Genomic DNA, 16,520 nt, shown 5'->3' with positions numbered 1-16,520 from the left:
TGTGTGTGTGTGTGTGTGTGTGTGTGTGTGTGTGTGTGCACGCGTGCATGTGCTTAAACTCAGGGCCTGGGTACTGTCCCTGAGCTTATTTTGCTCAAGGCGGGCACTCTACCACTTCAGCCACAGCTCTACTTCCAGCTTTTTGGTGATTACTTAGAGATAACAGTCTCATGGACTTTCCTGTCCAGGCTGGCTTCAAACCTTGATCCTTAGCTCTTTCTTTTTTTGGGGGAAGAGGGGGGGTCCAGTCATGGGGCCTGAACTCTGGGCCTGGGCAATGTCCCTCAGCTCTTCAGCTCAAAGTGAGCGCTCTACCACTTGAGTCACAGCGCTACTTCCGGCTTTTTTCTTTTTGCTTATGTGGTGCTGAGGAATTGAACCCAGGGCCTCATGCATGCAAGGCAAGCGCTCTACCACTGAGCCACCTTCTTAGCCCTGATCCTTAGATCTTTAGCCTCCTGAATATCTAGGATTAGAGGCATGAGCCACCGGCACCTGGATTTATTGATTCAATTCTTTCCTTTTCCTTCCTTCCTTTCCTTTCTTCCTTCCTTCGTTCCTTCGTTCCTTTCTTCCTTCCTTCCTTCATTCCTTCCTTCCTTTCTCCCTTCCTTCCTTCCTTCCTTCCTTCGTTCCTTTTCTTCCTTCCTTCCCTCCTTTCTTTCCTCTCCTTCCTCAGGCCTCAGGCATGCTAAGTAAGCACTCTACCACTTGAGCAACACCTCCAGTCCACATGCCTCTCTTTTCTGACTCCTGTCAGTAGAGTCATGGACTGCCAAAAACTTACCTCTGCCTCTCTGGGCATTGCTCTAGGGAAGAAAAAGAAGGGGAAAGAGGTGAGAACCAGGAAGCCTGAAGAAATGAGCAGGCCCAGCCACCAGGCTCCAATCCACCGAGGGTCACCAGGGCTCAAGTTCACTGTAGCTGCAGAGAAACCAAAGAAGACAAGTGTTGAACGTACACATGAGCTCACTGTATGGGGAAGGGAAACCATTCAGGGGGGTGTTTCCTGCTTTTTGTTTTTGTCAGTCATGGGGCCTGAACTCAGGGCCTGGGCGCTGTCCTTGAGCTTTTCTGCTCAAGGCTATAGCACCCTACCACTTTGAGCCACAGTGCCACTTGTGGTTTTCTGGTGGTTCATTGCAGATAAGAATCTCACAGGGACTTTTCTGGCTGGCTTTGAACTGCGATCCTCAGATCTCAGCCTCCTGATTAGCTAGGATCCTAGGCATGAGCCACCGGCGCCTGGTCAGAGGGTGATTAATTAGCTTTCTTCTCATAATAGAGACAACGCAAGCTATGAGCTAGGACCTTGATCAGGACAACGTTTCTTCTCCAGGCCATTCTAGTCTTTCCAAAGAGCCAAGGCCATAGTATAGGAATCTCAGAATTAGGAGGTCATAAGGTCGCAGCCCCTGGCACAAATAACAGTGGCAGCCATGGTCTCTCCAGAGGGTTTACCACGGTACAGACCGATCCTACTGTTCAGATCTCACTTTCATCCTACCGTTTTCTCCTAGCACATCTGTGAAGTGGGAATGACATCTCTCTGTCCCTAACCAATCAGGAAACTGAGCATTTGAGAGGTTGAGGCCCTTGTCCATGATTAAGGCTAAGTATCATTTTATCCAAAAAATTTCAAACCTGCCTTCCTAGTAACCCAACCTACACTCTTTTTTTTATTTCTAATTTACTTTATTGTTGTTTTAGAGGTGATACACACCATATGTTGGGAATAAGTATGTTTCCTTTTGCATAGTTTCATCTGTTCCCTCATTCTCTCCCATTCCCTCTCTTCCCGTCTCCATCTATGAGTTGCATAGTTCACTTTCCTCCATGTCCAGTGCTCCCCACTGCTGCACTTTTCCCACCCTTTTCCCTCTGATTCTGTGCCCTCCCCCCACCTTCCTACAGATGTGCGCATGAATACACCACATATGAAGTAGGGAATACAGAATCAGAAAAAGAAAACAATGAATTAAGGAAAGAAGTCCTTTGTTCCCATATCTTTGGAGTTCCTTTCAGTATGTATACTATCATATATATATATATATATAATACACACACATATATATTATATAATATATAATATGTTATACATATGTATATAACATAGATGCGTATATGTGTGTGTGTGTGTGTGTGCGTGTATTGTACCTTTGTGATTCTCTCCTAAGACTACCCTCTTTTGGTCTCGCTGTATGTGAGCATCTAGAAGTCTATGCAACTTGTCCGATCCCAGTGCCATTTTAGATCTGACTTCCACATATCAGGGAGAACATGCACTGTTTGTCTCTCTGATCTCGGTTTACCTCACTTAACATGATTTGTTCTAGTTCAATCCATTTCCCTGCACATTACATTATTTTATTCTTTCTAATGGTGACGGAAAATTTCATTGTACCTAGGTACCACATTTTTTGGATCCACTCATCTATTGTCCAGCCTATACTCTTAACCACTGAACTTTACTCATTCACAACTGTACTGATCCATACAAAAGATGGGCCCCGATAATCCCTAGGGGTCTGAGGAAACAGTCATTAACAGCAACCTTGGGATAGGCTTTTCCCTCTCAACTAGCTAGAAGCCTGCCATTTTGTTCCCCCATGCAAACAATCCACATGGGAACAGACAGAAGGAGAAGGTGGCAGAACAGTTCCCAGTCACAATGATAAGCACCCTTGGGTGCTATATCAGGTAGACCAGAAGTTCAGTTGATGATCAATTTGGGTAGCCAAAAAATCAGGAACCAACTCATATAGAGTACCAGCAAGAAGGCAAAGATGGCTTGATCTCAAGGAACAAACTTTCCTGGCTTGCCACTGTTCCTTTCCTCTCTATTCCTTCCTTTTCAATCTGGTCTGATCCTCACAGCAATAGTATTTTACTATCACTGGGCCCAGGTGAGGAAACTTAATCACAGAAAGTTGAAGTTATGCCGGGCGCTGGTTGGTTATGCCTGTAATCCTAGCTACTCAGGAGGCTGAGTCTGAGGATCAATAAACCACCAGAAAACCAGAAGTGGCTCTGTGGCTCAGAGTAGTACAGTACAAGCCTTGAGCAAAAGAGCTCAGGAACAACACCCAGGTCCTGAGATCAAGCCTCACCCATTGACCAAAAAAAAAAGAAGTTACATGGCTAATGTCATTAGCAAGAGGTGGGTCTGGGATTAAATACAGGCAGCCCAATATGAGGCCCACATGGTTATAGGTTATGCCTGGATAAGAAGTATAGACCTAGATATATCTGTGTGTGTGGGGGGGGGCGTTGTAGGGCTTGAACTCTGGGCCTGGGCACTGTCCCTCAGCTCTTTAGCTCAAGGCAAGCGCTCTACCACTTGAGCCACAGTGCCACTTCTGGTTTTCTGGTGGTTTATTGGAGATAAGAGACTCATGGACTTTCATGCCCAGGCTGGCTTTTGAACCTCGATCCTCAGATCTCAGCCCCCTGAGTAGCCAGGATGACAGACACCAGTGCCCAGCTCTACAGCTATATTTTATGTAGCATTCTTTCTCCCCATTCTACGACACCCTCCCCCCCCCACCGCACAATAAAAAAGAACTCTGATTTTTTTCCCCTAAATCAGCAACAAAGTAGAAAATTATTTTTCCTGATTCTCTGACTCATTCACCAAGAGATCTAAAGCCTGGGAAGCAGTGGTGAGGGGAGGAGGGAGGTGTGCAGGGAGGCACAGACTCCCTGCTTTCAGTAATCTGAGGGCCTTGCAGGAGTGAGTAAGCCAGGAAGTGAGGTGACAACCTGAATCCCAAGCTGCGGGTTGACTGAGTGGGAAACAAGCTTATGCTCCCTGGATCTGGCGATGGGATGTATGTCCTGTACACACCTACCTGTGTTTACCCGGCCATAGTCTACGAAGATCTGCAGCATGACAGACCCTAGCAGGTACCCAAAAGCTGGTCCAAAGACGGCGATGGCAAATAAGATGGCTAGACATAGAAACAAAGGGAAGGGAGTTTGAGAATGACTGAGACAGTTCAGCATCTTAGACTTTCCAAGCTGAGGGGGAAATCCCTGAGATGTCACCCCTGGTCCCCTGGTACTAACAAGCTGGTGCCTGTGGCATCTCCCACAGACAAGGCCAGAACCACTCACAATTCGCCAACATGTAGGGATTAAAACCTACTTCTCTCCTCCAGCGACCTACCAGTTAAACCTGCTAGCCTGGGGAGAAATGCCAGCTCAGGGTGTGGTACATTGATGGGTGAAACCTCCCTTGGGTATATAGAGCTTGGTGACCCTAGCAGGAAGTTATGGGGTGAGTCTGTGGGTGTGGTGTCTGAGTGAGCTGAGCCATCAAATGGTCCAGGGGGAAACGGATTCGGGCATTCCAACGGCCATCTGCTATCTTTCTTTGTGGGTCTGTGTTTAAGGGCCAACCTGCCCCCTTAGAGAAGATATGTGCTCAGGGTCTGTACCAGGAGTAGCAGCTGTTGTCTAAGATCTACATTAGCTGGGCATGTGTATTAGCTTCAGTAAACCTTCAGCTTCATGGTACACTGCTATGCTTGGCTCTACCCCGTGGGTCACAGGCATCTGGAAGCCTGAAGTCAGTTACAGAGGCTGGGCAGTTAACACAGCCCACCATTCACCACCAGGTCTGTTCAGTAAGACAAAGAGCATCGGACTTCATGTCCGTACCCCCAAGGACCTCAGCAAGCACCACCACACCAGCACCACCCCCCCCTGCATCCCCGCCCCTACTTTCCCCATCACCCTCTACAAACCCACGACTCACAGATGTACAGGGGAGAGTTGGTGGGTTCTGCGAAGTCATCTACGTAAGAAATTCCAAATGGCTGGATGGGCACCGTCCCGATGCCAGCCAGCAGCTGGGCTACTACCATCAGACCCCACATGCTGCCCATCTCCTTCTGGGTGTCCTGCGTGGCACTGTGGCACCTGCTGGGGGGTAGATTTGGCCGATGCTTCTGACAGAGCTCCTCCTGGAGGTGGCTGCGGTTCCCTGTAACCACAGGAGCCTCTGTCACCACCAGGCAGTCGGCCTCCAATCGTGGTCCTTCCCACCCCGTCACCCACCTGCTTCTGGGAAAGGGAAGGCCCGACGAAGGGCCTCCACCTCTACCCCTGCGCCCTCCACACACACACACACCCTGCCTGTCCTCTACCTGGGGGCCACACAGAGTACATTGGAGAATTGTGAGCATACAGGATGTCCTTATGCCTCATCTCATCTATAATTCTTTTTTTTTTGGCCAGTCCTGGGACTTGAACTCAGGGCCTGGGCGCTGTCCCTGAGCTTCTATTTGCTCAAGGCAAATAGAATAGTGGTGCCACAGCGTCACTTCTGGCTTTTTCTGTGTAGGTAGTGCTAAGGAATTGAACCCAGGGCTTCATGCATGCGAGGCAAGCGCTCTACTGCTGAGCCCCCTTCCCAGACATCCTAGAAAGGGACTTGATTGCATGGAAGGAAAATTCCAGAGTGAGGAAGCGGGCGGGGGCTAGGGCAGTGAAAATGCTCAGCAACTAATAGCAGTTGTCAAGGGCTGTGTGGAAGGAGGGGAGTTTTCACTAGAACTGTTGGTGCTGCTGGGTGGTGGTGAGATTGTAGGGGGTGTGTATGAGACACAGTTGTAGCTGTTGTAGGAGAACGGTTGTGTGTGTGTGTGTGTGTCTGTGTGTGTGTAACTCCTCTGGCAAAATAAAATGCTAGTCTCTGATTTTTTTTTTTTTAAATATAGTTTAAGTTGGAGAAAAACAAGGGAGGAGGTAACAATGTTCAACAACAAATATATTCACGTCAGGCGCTGGTGGCTCACACCTGTCATCCTAGCTACTCAAGAGGCTGAGATCTGAGGATCATGGTTCAAAGCCAGCCCTGGGCAGGAAAGTCCGTGAGACTCTCATCTCCAATAAACCACCAGAAAACCAGAAGTGGCACTGTGGCTCAAACGGTAGAGTGCTCACCTTGAACTGAGGGACAGCGCCCAGGCCTAGAGTTCAAGCCCCACGACTGACAAAAAAAAAAAAAAGTACTCATTGCCTTATATAGAGAGCTGTAACCCCTCTGCACATCACCTTTATGATAAAATTAAAGAAAATAATAAAACATTATTTATTTATTTTGTCGGTCTTGGGGCTTGAACACTGGGCCTGGGCACTGTCCCTCAGCTCTTCAGCTCAAGGCGAGCGCTCTACCACTTGAACCACAGTGCCACTTCTGGCTTTTTCTGCCTATGTGGTGCTGAGGAATCGAACCCAGGGCCTCAGGCTTCCAAGGCAAGCACTCTACCACTGAGCCACCTTCCCATCCCTAAAACATAATTTAATTGATATTAGCAGCAGAGAGGTTACTGCTCCACAAGTCAGGTAACAAGTACAGTTCTTTCTGGACGATGTTACCCCCTTCCTTCGCTTTCCCTTTGCTTTCGCTAGTCCTCATTATTTAACTGAATTCACATTTATTAGGACATGGTTGCTGGCATGGGTGGCAAAAGCATTTTTTGTGTGTGTGTGTGGGGACATTTAATGGTCATCAAAGATCACAAAAATGTGGACTGTCTTATTAAGTCTTCACCGTGCATGTGGCATGCTATAACAATGCCACAAAAATCCTCATGAAGTCTGACCTCATGCACTGCCCAGAAGGCAACCCTCTAGGGCCCCCTTAACTATTATTAACTTTCAAAAAATGTCAGATTACATGTCAGAAACTGTTTTTATTAAAAAATGTGAACTTCAAAAAAAAGAAAAAAAAATAGTAATCAGTTGGCTCCAATTCCATCCAAGTTCGCTAGTTTCTCTTGGCCTGTTTCTGCTTCCCACATGGATTCGAGAACACTCCAAGAACTGGCTTTTCTTCATGCCAGATCTGAATGGACCTAAGCCCATCCGTGATTAAACTCTGAAATTTGTGAAAAAAGGGACAGCGGTTTTAAAATACAACCCCATGGATCAGAGTCTTCTAGAACGTAAAACAATTAGGCTCCTCTCTTGAAAATAAGAGGCAGGCCGGGCGCTGGTGGCTCACGCCTGTAATCCTAGCTACTCAGGAGGCTGAGATCTGAGAATCGCGGTTCAAAGCCAGCCCGGGCAGGAGAGACCGTGAGACTCCTATCTCCAATAAACCACCAAAAAACCGGAAGTGGCGCTGTAGCTCAAGTGGTAGAGCGCTCACCTTGAGCTGAAGAGCTGAGGGACAGCGCCCAGGCCCAGAGTTCAAGCCCCACGACCAACAAAAAAAAAAAAAAAAAGAAAATAAGAGGCAGGTATACATGAATGCTGGAGACAGAAAGAAGGAAGAGGGGAAGAAATGACCTCAGACAAGACCAGCCTTATGGACAGGCTTTTAATTAGAAACATTGATAGTGGACGGCCTCTGTCCATAGAACTGGGGAGCTCAGAGCTACTCCTTACTTCCTCTCTTAGCTTTCCACCAAGCATAAGATATGATGTGTGTGTGTGTGTGTGTGTGTGTGTGTGTGTGTGTGTGTGTGTGTGTGTGTGTGTGTGTCAGTTGTAGGGCTTGAACTCTGGGCCTGGGCACTGTCCCCTCAGCTCTTCAGCTCAAGGCAAGCGCTCTACCACTTAAGCCCCAGCGCCATTTCTGGTTTTCTGAGTGTTTTATTGGAGATCAGTCTCATGGACTTTCCTGCCCAGGCTGGCTTTGAACCGCGATCTTCAGATCCCAGCCTCCTGTGTAGTTAGGATGATAGGCTTGAGCCACCGGCACCCAGCCAAGCATAGGATTTCTTAAATCCTATACCTGGAGAAGTTACCCAAAGCATCTCATCTCCCCGTTTCCCACTCCCATCTTCCCACCATGTCAAATCCCATGATAATGCAGCCAAGAAAGGCCAACTACCACCAAGCAATACCCTGAGCCACCATCACCAGCATTTAAGGGCTCAGAAGAAGGTTCTTCATGAACCAGAGTCAGCCTGTTTCTCATCTGCTCCCCAGGCAGGCTTCTGGAAGGTTCAACGACATCAAGAGCTGATTCTTTTTCCCCCCTGAGGACAGCAGAGGCTTGGTTTGCCAGTTTTCACAGGGTTATGGTACTAACTAGAAACAGGCCAGGGCCTTCCCTGCCTCTTCCCAGCTTACTCTAGTCCCAACCCCAACAGCATGGGAGCCAACCCTCTGACTCAATCCACAATTTAAATATGCAGAATGTTCGGGTCTCATTTTTGGACCTTCTCAAGTCTGTTTGAAGGTACAAGAGACTTGTTCAGGAAGTTCTGCTGCCCTAGGGTAGGGACCCAGAGAGATGGAGTAGACCAGGCTACACAGACATTGGGAGACCATCATGAGCTGAATAAGAAGCATCTGCCCTGGGCTGGGAAGGTGGCTCAGTGGTAGAGTGCTTGCCTCACATGCCTGAGGCCCTGGGTTCGATTCCTCAGCACCACATAAGCAGAAAAAGCAGGAAGTGGTGCTGTGGCTCAAGTGGTAGGCTGATCGCCTTGAGCTGAAGACCTGAGGGACAGTGCCCAGGTCCAGAGTTCAGGCCCCATGACTGACTAAAAAAGAAGAAGAAGAAGCGTCTATCCAAAGGTTTGGAGCTGGAGGTAGAGAAAGAAAGAAGGACCTAGAAGAGACCAAGTCCCTTTGCCTGTCATTTTTTTTTTTTTTTTTGCCAGTCCTGGGGCTTGAACTCAGGGCCTGGGCACTGCTCCTGAGCTTCTTTTGCTCAAAGTTAATGCTCTACCACTTGAGCCATAGCATCACTTCTGGCTTTTTCTGTGTATGTGGTACTGAGGAATCGAACCCAGGGCTTCTTGCATGCTAGGCAAGCACTCTACCACTGAGCCACCTTCCCAGCCCCTGCCTGTCATTTTGTCAAGAGGGAATTCTGCCAGGAAACAGGAAACAGGGCAGCGATGAACCACCTTGGAGTCATGATTCCTGAGGGTCTCACTTTAAAGAGCTCATGCACAGAGAGAGTATTAGAAGAAGGAGGTTAGCAAATGCAGCCCTCAAGCAGCCCTCTATGAAAACAGTAGAGACAGACCGGGGTGTTTCTGGAAAGGTCTTCAGAAGCATGGCCAAAGTGCCAACACCCCTGGGGTAGCAGCACAAATCTCAAATCCTCCTCCAAGAGTGAAGGACCTATTTCCTCATCCTTCTAATTCGGCTCCTTGCGACCGTGCTTCCCGAAACTCTGGCAACACCCATCAGCAGGCCTGGAACAAGCCGTTCTGAACTCACTCACGATCTGAGCTCTCAGTTGCTCGTCATTTAAATGGTTGGCAAATCAGAAGTGACCCATGTAAGACCCTGTTCATTCATAACACCCCCTGTAATCAGGCATCCATCTTCCACTCCAAGCTACTTTTGCAAAACACTTTTTCTCCTATGAGTAAAGGCATTCTGAGTTTCCTCTTGGGAAACTAGGACAGTATCATCTTCTACTCTAGCAGAGAAAAAAAAAAGTCAGAGCTGACAGCCCCATGGTGGGAGTGCAGAAGAAATGTACAGTAGAATCTCAATTCTATTGTTTGGCAGTCAGGAGCCTCTGAGAAGTTCAGTCTCCTAACTTCCATCATAGAATAATGCCTTGCAATATCTGCATGACAATTAAAAATAGGATGATGATGATGAACTAGAACTAAATATATGACCATTAAAAATAATGCATAGAGCGGGCTGGGAAGGTGGCTCAGTGGTAGAGTGCCTGCCTCGCCTGCATGAGGCCCTGGGTTCGATTCCTCAGCACCACAGAAGCAGAAAAAGCTGGAAGTGGCACTGTGGCTCAAGTGGTAGAGCGCTAACCTTGAGCTGAAGAGCTGAGGGACAGCGCCCAGGCCCAGAGTTCAGGCCCCACAACCGACAAAGAATTTTTTTTTAATGCATAAAATAAGGTAGCTATGGTTGACAACCACTGAATACTTTTCAAAATGGGATTTTTTATTATTCCCAACATATATAGAAACAAGCCGGTCATGGGTGGTTCACGTCTATAATCCTAGCTACTCAGGAGGCTGAGATCTATGGATAGTGCTTCAAAGACAGCCTGGGCAGGAAAGTCTGTGAGACTCTTACCTCCACTTAGTCACAGAAAAAGAGGAAAGTGGTGTTGTGGCTCAAGGGGTAGAGTGCTATCCTTGAACCAAAGGAGCTTAGGGATAGCACCAAGGCCCAGAGTTCAAGACCCAGGACCGGTAGGAAATAAAATAAAATTAGAAAAAGGAGTAAATGTCTTCATGATGATATAAAAACTAACATCTATGTCACGATACATGGCTTAACTTCAGGGCCTCAACACTGTTATTAGCTTTTTTGCTCTACCACTTAAACCACTGGTCCATCTCCGGCTTTTTGCAGGCTCCTTGGAGATAAGAGTCTCATGGATTTTCCTGCACTGGCTGGCTTTGAACTGAGATCCTCCTGCGCAGTTAGGATTACAGGTGTGAGCCATGAGCGCTCCCACACAGGTAGGGTGGCAGCTTAGGTGAGCCATTTGATTTTTTTTTGTGTGGTTGTTGTTGCTCATGGGGCCTGAACTCTGGGTCTGGGCGCTGTGCCTCAGCTCTTCAGCTCAAGGCGAGCGCTCTATCACTTGAGCCACAGCGCCACTTCCAGCTTTTTCTGCTTATGCAGTGCTGAAGAATCGAACCCAGGGCCTCACGCATGTGAGGCAGGCACTCTACCACTGAGCCACCTTCCCAGCCCTCATCCTCATTCTTGAATGAAGAACACAACTGGACATACTCATAGGGCCAGACACGGGGAGGGAACCATGTTCTCTCTGGTCCTCACCGGACCAGTGGAGAAATGAGGGTCATGGTTTTAGGTCTAGAGAATCTATCTCACACTTGTCTACAAAGGGAGACATTAGAGGAACCTGAGGGGATCAACTTACTCGCAGGTCAGCTGCAGCCAGCGGCCCTTGGAAGAATCTATCCATCATCCCATTGTCATCCCATGGCTCTGCCATCTTCGGAGTCTTTGCTGCTCCTTCAGTCTGCCATGTCTGCAACCCAGCCCAGTAGCCACCCGTTTTCTATCTCATCTTCCTGTTTATTTCTCTCATGCCATGCATTTAAAAAAAAAAATTTTTAGCGGGGTGCCGGTGGCTCACACCTGTCATCCTAGCTACTCAGGAGGCTGAGATCTGAGGATCGTGGTTCAAAGCCAGCCTGGGCGGCAAAGTCCGTGAGACTCTTATCTCCAATAAACCACCAGAAAACCAGAAGTGGTGCAGTGGCTCACGCAGTAGAGCGCTCGCCTTGAGCTGAAGAGTGCAGGGACAGCACCCAGGCCCAGAGTTCAAGCCCCATGACCGACAAAGAAAGAAAAAAGAAAACAAAATTTTTAAAATGTGGACCATCAAATCTCATTAGGTCTTGCTTAGCTCATCTGTTCATGGCTATTTCGCTTTCAATTGAACTAATAACACCCATATGTTTTTTGAGATTTCCATCTCTGTCTGTCTGTCTGTCTCTCCTTCTCTCTCTCTCATCCCTTTTCAGGTTCATAATACCCAACTGGACAAGTTGTGTAATTCTCACACTGACTGCCCATCCACTCACCCCCAACACACACACTCATATGTGTACACACACACACACACACACACACACACACTTTCCTGGCAGGTACGCCCCGATCTGGCTGGCAGTGTACCCTCCAGCCACCTACCACCCTACCATTTGGGTCCCCAACCCTACCCACACATACACACCCTTCCCTGATTTTCTGTCATATCTGCATTTTTGCATATTACCACACCTCCAATATCCGCATCCCCCAGATCCACATACACGTTCCCCCCCCTCCATTATCCATTCAACCTCCATCTCCCCTTCCACCTTTCCATACCCAGGCACCTTACTACCACCCTCATCCTGCAAACTAGAAATCACACACACACACACACACACACACACACACACACACACACACACGGTCCCCTACACGCCACATGCCCCTTCACGTTCTCCATTTCACGCCACAGCTGGGTGTCAGGACCCTGGGTTCATGGCTCACGTGTTCTGGGGGTATGGATTCCACTCTGGGCGCTTAGGGGCCCTGTGCATAGGAAGGAAGTGGGGACAATCACTGAGGAACCTATTCTGGTGACTTCGCATCACCCTTCTTCCCAGAACACGGCCTTGGGATGGATGAACAGTGGGTGTGTGACTGGAAGCTTCATGAATAACTAGAAAGTGGCTCTTCCTTTTCTTTTCTGGGCTCTTTCAAAAAAGCTTTTTTAAAAATGCAATCTCCACTCCCCTTTCCTGCTTAAGATCTGAGTTGCTTCCTGTCGGGCGGATGTCTCCATTGTCTGGCAAGGTAGACTTTCCTCTTGGACTTGGCTTACACCTCCTCCTAGCAGATACTACTTTCCAAAGACCTTTTTCTGTTATCTCTTGGGAGAACTGGATTCGGGTCGGCTGGCCGGTTTCCCATCTCCTAAAGTCTCCGTGCGCTTTCTAGATGTGGGTTCGGACAAGGCTTTGGCTGGGTATCTTAAGTTTCTTCTACCAAGGCGCCAGGGCATATTTCTGGACCCCAGTGACATTTAGGGGGAAAAAAAATCTAAACATCCATAAATGTCTGCATGCCTGGCCTTTTTCAGAAATGACCCATTAGTTGTTAAAGGTCTCCATGCTTCCCATAAATGTTCAACCTTTCTTTAATTTTTTTTTAAAAACTATTTATTTTATTTATTTACCAAGACGCATAGTTAGTCTTCAATTTTCCCATGTTTGTTTTTGGAATAGCTGTGCTCCAAGCAGAGAGAAAGTGAGCAGTCCACCATGATAATAAGTGTAGGAGCCGTTACTTATGAGTAACAGATTTCAAATGCCAGGAGAAGTAGACAAATACAAATCTGCTTAACTGCCAACTTGAGCCAGGCACTTTTTACCTATACTCTTCCACTTTAATTCTGCTCTCAAACCACACTGAAAGGGATTACTGTTCTTGTTTCACAGGTAAAGATGTTCTGAAAGGTAAAGTTGCTAAGTCTCTCTAAGGAGACTTGAATGGCTGAGCTAGAACTGAAAAGCCATAGTTGTATGGTTTCTCTGTCACACCAAAATCCTCAGGCTACCTTGGGACCGGTGGCTCATGCCAGTAACCCTAGCTGTTTAGGAAGGCTGGCATCTGGGAGGATTGTGGTTTGAAGCTATCCTAGGCAGGAAAACCCATGAGACTCTCATCTCCAATTAACCAGCCAAGAGGCAGAAGTGGAGCTGTGGCTCAAGAGTAGTAGAATACCAGCCTTGAGCGAAAAAGCCAAGCAAGAGTTAGAGGCCCTTTGGGCTGGAAAAGGTGGTTCAGTGGTAAAGTGCTTGCCTTGCATGCATGAAGCCCTGGGTTTGATTCTTCAGCACCACAGAAACATTAAAAGCCAGAAATGGTGCTGTGGCTTGAGTGGTAGAGCGCTTGCCTTGAGCTGAAGAGCTGAGGGACAGCGCCCAGGCCCAGAGTTCAAGCCCCACAACTGACAAAATAATAATAGTAGTAGTAGTAGTAGTAGTAGTAGTAGTAGTAGTAGTAGTAGTAGTAAGTAGCAGGGTGCTTCCTCATCAAGGATTCCAAAGACTTAGTCATGTACCCAGTGTCATTAGAGACACACATTGTCCCCCTACACACCAGCCCCTACCAGCCTACAAAGAACCACCCCGCTACCAGCCCTTAGATTAACTATGAGGCTATGAGGTCTATAAGACAGATCCTCGGGGAGGAGCTGAGGCTCAGAGGTTTTCCCAGTCTGGCCCTCTAAGAGCGTCTCAACTCCCAACTTCCCAACTGCCAGGCTCCAGGGGGGCCATTCGGTTACCCCCATTCTTCAGGGGGCGGCCACTCCACGAGATGCATTTGTTCCTGACAAGCTTGCATCATTTGATGTTTCCCGTAGAAAATACATTCGAAATAGGAATCACGTGCCCGTCTTTCCCTCCGATACACACACACACACTCAGTGAGACCGACGAGTATGTTTCTTTGTACCTATTCACCTATCACACACCCATGCTACATGGGGACCCCGTGGATGGGCCCAGTGAGATTTCCACACCACCCCCCCAGATGCAGCTCCTGGGCCAAAGTTTCCTCTTCACCCCACCTCCTGGCAACAGGAAGATGCCCTGAAGATAGCCCAACCCCTGAGCACTTCCAGCTGTGGCTCCAATGCCAGCTGTGGCTCCAAAGCGTGACTGCTTGGTCCCATTGTTGGCAATCAGAATTTGCCCAAACAAAACAGTCCGTTCCTCCCGGCTGATGGTTGTTCCCCTGCGGAGTTGGGAGGGGGGGGGGACCCTGAGAGGCAAATCCTTCTCTTGGTCCCCTCCTGTCCTCTTTCAAGATGATCTGGACCCTAAGAGCACTGAGGCTCACGTTAGACCCATCACAGGGCATTTCCCACTGGGGAGCTGAATCCAATCCCACTAGCTAAGGAACAGAGTGAGGCTCCATCTCTAGCCACCACGCCATGGCTATGTGAATGGGCTGTGAGCCCTAACCAGTGGCCTGGTCCCCAGGGCCCCCCTAGACTCCCTTCCTGATTGCATGAAGCCCCATCTTGACGCATGGGGATAGGAGGGAAGGGAGGAGGTCAACTCCGGACTCCTTCACTACTGGTCTTGACATTTATCTAGATGGAAGAGAGGAGGTACAGGAGAAGAATGGTGGGCGGTGAGCTCAGGTCTGTCTTCAGCCTTTCCCAACCTCCATGAAACAGGACTCGGCTTTTAAATGCAAATAGATCCAAGACCCCAGTGCACTTATGAGAAGTGACCAGGGCACCGATGATATACGGAGAAGGTGGGAGAGAGGCTTCCCGAAGCACAACCCAGTGGACCTTAAGTCATGAGATCATTCTATTAACGCTCCATTCCTATAGAGGAATCGCCTCCATCATTCCAACCAATTCATCTCTTAGACTTGATCTACTCCACACCCTTGATTTTTGTTGGTGTTGGTGGTGGTCGTGGGGCTTGAACTCTGGGCCTGGGTGCTGTCCCTGAGCTCTTCAGCTCAAGGCGACCGCTCTACCACTTGAGCCACAGCGCCACTTCCGGTTTTCTGGTGGTTCACTGGCGATCAGAGTCTCATGTGGACTTTCCTGCCCAGGCTGACTTTGAACCATGATTTCATCCTCCTGAGTAGCTGGGATGACAGGTGTGAGCCACTGCTGCCTGGCTATACCGGAGCTGTATATTCGTTGCTTGGTTTGGGGGAATCACTCACCAGTGCTGACCGCAGTGTACTGGTACGGCTCCGAGAGGAAGTGTGGAAGGATGAGAACGAAGGCACCTGCAGCTAGCAGCAGGCCCCCGATGCCAATCAGCCGCGGCCGGTGTACTCTGCTGCCGAAGTAGCTGACGAAGATGATGAGGATGGCATTGCTGATCTGTGGAGAGAGCCGAGGGGCCGAGTGAGACCCAGAGATCCTAAGTAAAGAACTCAAGGACTCTGGGTTGGCAGTCAGAATACAACAACTCTGTGTGTGTGTGTGTGTGTGTGTGTGTGTGTGTGTGTGTTATTTTCATTTTGATTAGGCCAGAGTATGGGGGGAAATATGCCTCCTCTTCGCCCGACCGCTCCCTCCTGTCTTAAACAGAACATCCAGATGCCCCAGCCCAGCGACTTCATGCCCTCTGAAAACAGCCAGTTGTTCCTGGATTGACATTTTTATCTTGAGCCATCAGAACAAGAATGTATCCTGGGAGCTCAAAGATTTGGCGACTACGCTGGGCACCGGTGGCTCACGCCTGTCATCCTAGCTACTCAGGAGGCTGAGATCTGAGAATCACGGTTCAAAGCCAGCCTGGGCAGGAAAGTCCGTGAGACTCTCATCTCCAATGAACCACCAGAAAGCCAGAAGTGGCGCCGTGGCTCAAGTGGTAGAGCGCTCTGGCCTTGAGCTGAAGAACTCAGGCACAACGCCCAGGCCCAGAGTTCAAACCCCACGACCAACCAAAAAAAAAAAAAAAAAAAAAGATTTGGTGACCATCTGGGCTGAGCTTGGGAGAAGGTTTCATCTTGGATGCTGGCTTTAGCGTTGATTAAGCAGAGGAACCTAGAACGCTACATTGAGAAAGATCCAGAAGCTGTTGGCTAGAATCAGCAGGGCAAGAAGACTTGTGACACATGCCAGGGGACACGGGGCAAGACTATGCTGACACACACACACACACACACACACACACATCAGTGATTTGTTTCCTTGCTGTGTGTCGTGAGTGAGGAGGACGTGTGAGGCACTACCGAAGTCAAACCTGGCGATGGGACATCTAGCAGGTGCGTTCTGTGTCTCTTCCAAGAGGTCTCTGGACACCGGGCCCTCTGCTCTGTATCCCGTGGGGTCAGGATGAGACACACAGGTATCTAATGGCCCAGTGTCTCCTGCTCACCTCGTTCAGGCTGGAGATGAGACCCGAGGAGGAACTGGAGAGCCCGAAGCGCTTCTCGATGGTGGTGAGGCTGCTCTTGAAGTAGGCGCTGTAGAGCAGCTGGGAGAGCTGCAGGAGACCATGGCAGAACACAAACACCTGTGGGGGGACAGAGGGGACAGATGACAATGT

At 48.8% G+C, this 16,520-nt stretch overlaps 1 protein-coding gene across 1 annotated transcript in view; it reads right to left on the bottom strand.

Annotated features, from left to right (window-relative positions):
• The window catches only part of Slco2a1 (solute carrier organic anion transporter family member 2A1), a gene marked incomplete at its 5' end in the record, with an annotated part of 49,844 nt that overhangs the window by 15,859 nt on the left and 17,465 nt on the right, over nt 1–16,520 (bottom strand). The window contains 5 exons of the mRNA XM_042673470.1: nt 788–924; nt 3,852–3,950; nt 4,760–4,987; nt 15,184–15,346; nt 16,350–16,487. Of these exons, the coding sequence (XP_042529404.1) occupies nt 788–924; nt 3,852–3,950; nt 4,760–4,987; nt 15,184–15,346; nt 16,350–16,487 (765 nt within the window). The remainder of the gene's footprint in view (nt 1–787; nt 925–3,851; nt 3,951–4,759; nt 4,988–15,183; nt 15,347–16,349; nt 16,488–16,520) is intronic.

Source organism: Dipodomys spectabilis, unplaced genomic scaffold (assembly GCF_019054845.1).
Source record: "Dipodomys spectabilis isolate Male_0828 unplaced genomic scaffold, ASM1905484v1 ptg000866l, whole genome shotgun sequence".
In the NCBI taxonomy this organism is placed as follows: domain Eukaryota; kingdom Metazoa; phylum Chordata; class Mammalia; order Rodentia; family Heteromyidae; genus Dipodomys; species Dipodomys spectabilis.
The sequence above is the reverse complement of the archived record's forward strand: the minus strand, read 5'-3'. Positions and strand labels throughout refer to the sequence as shown.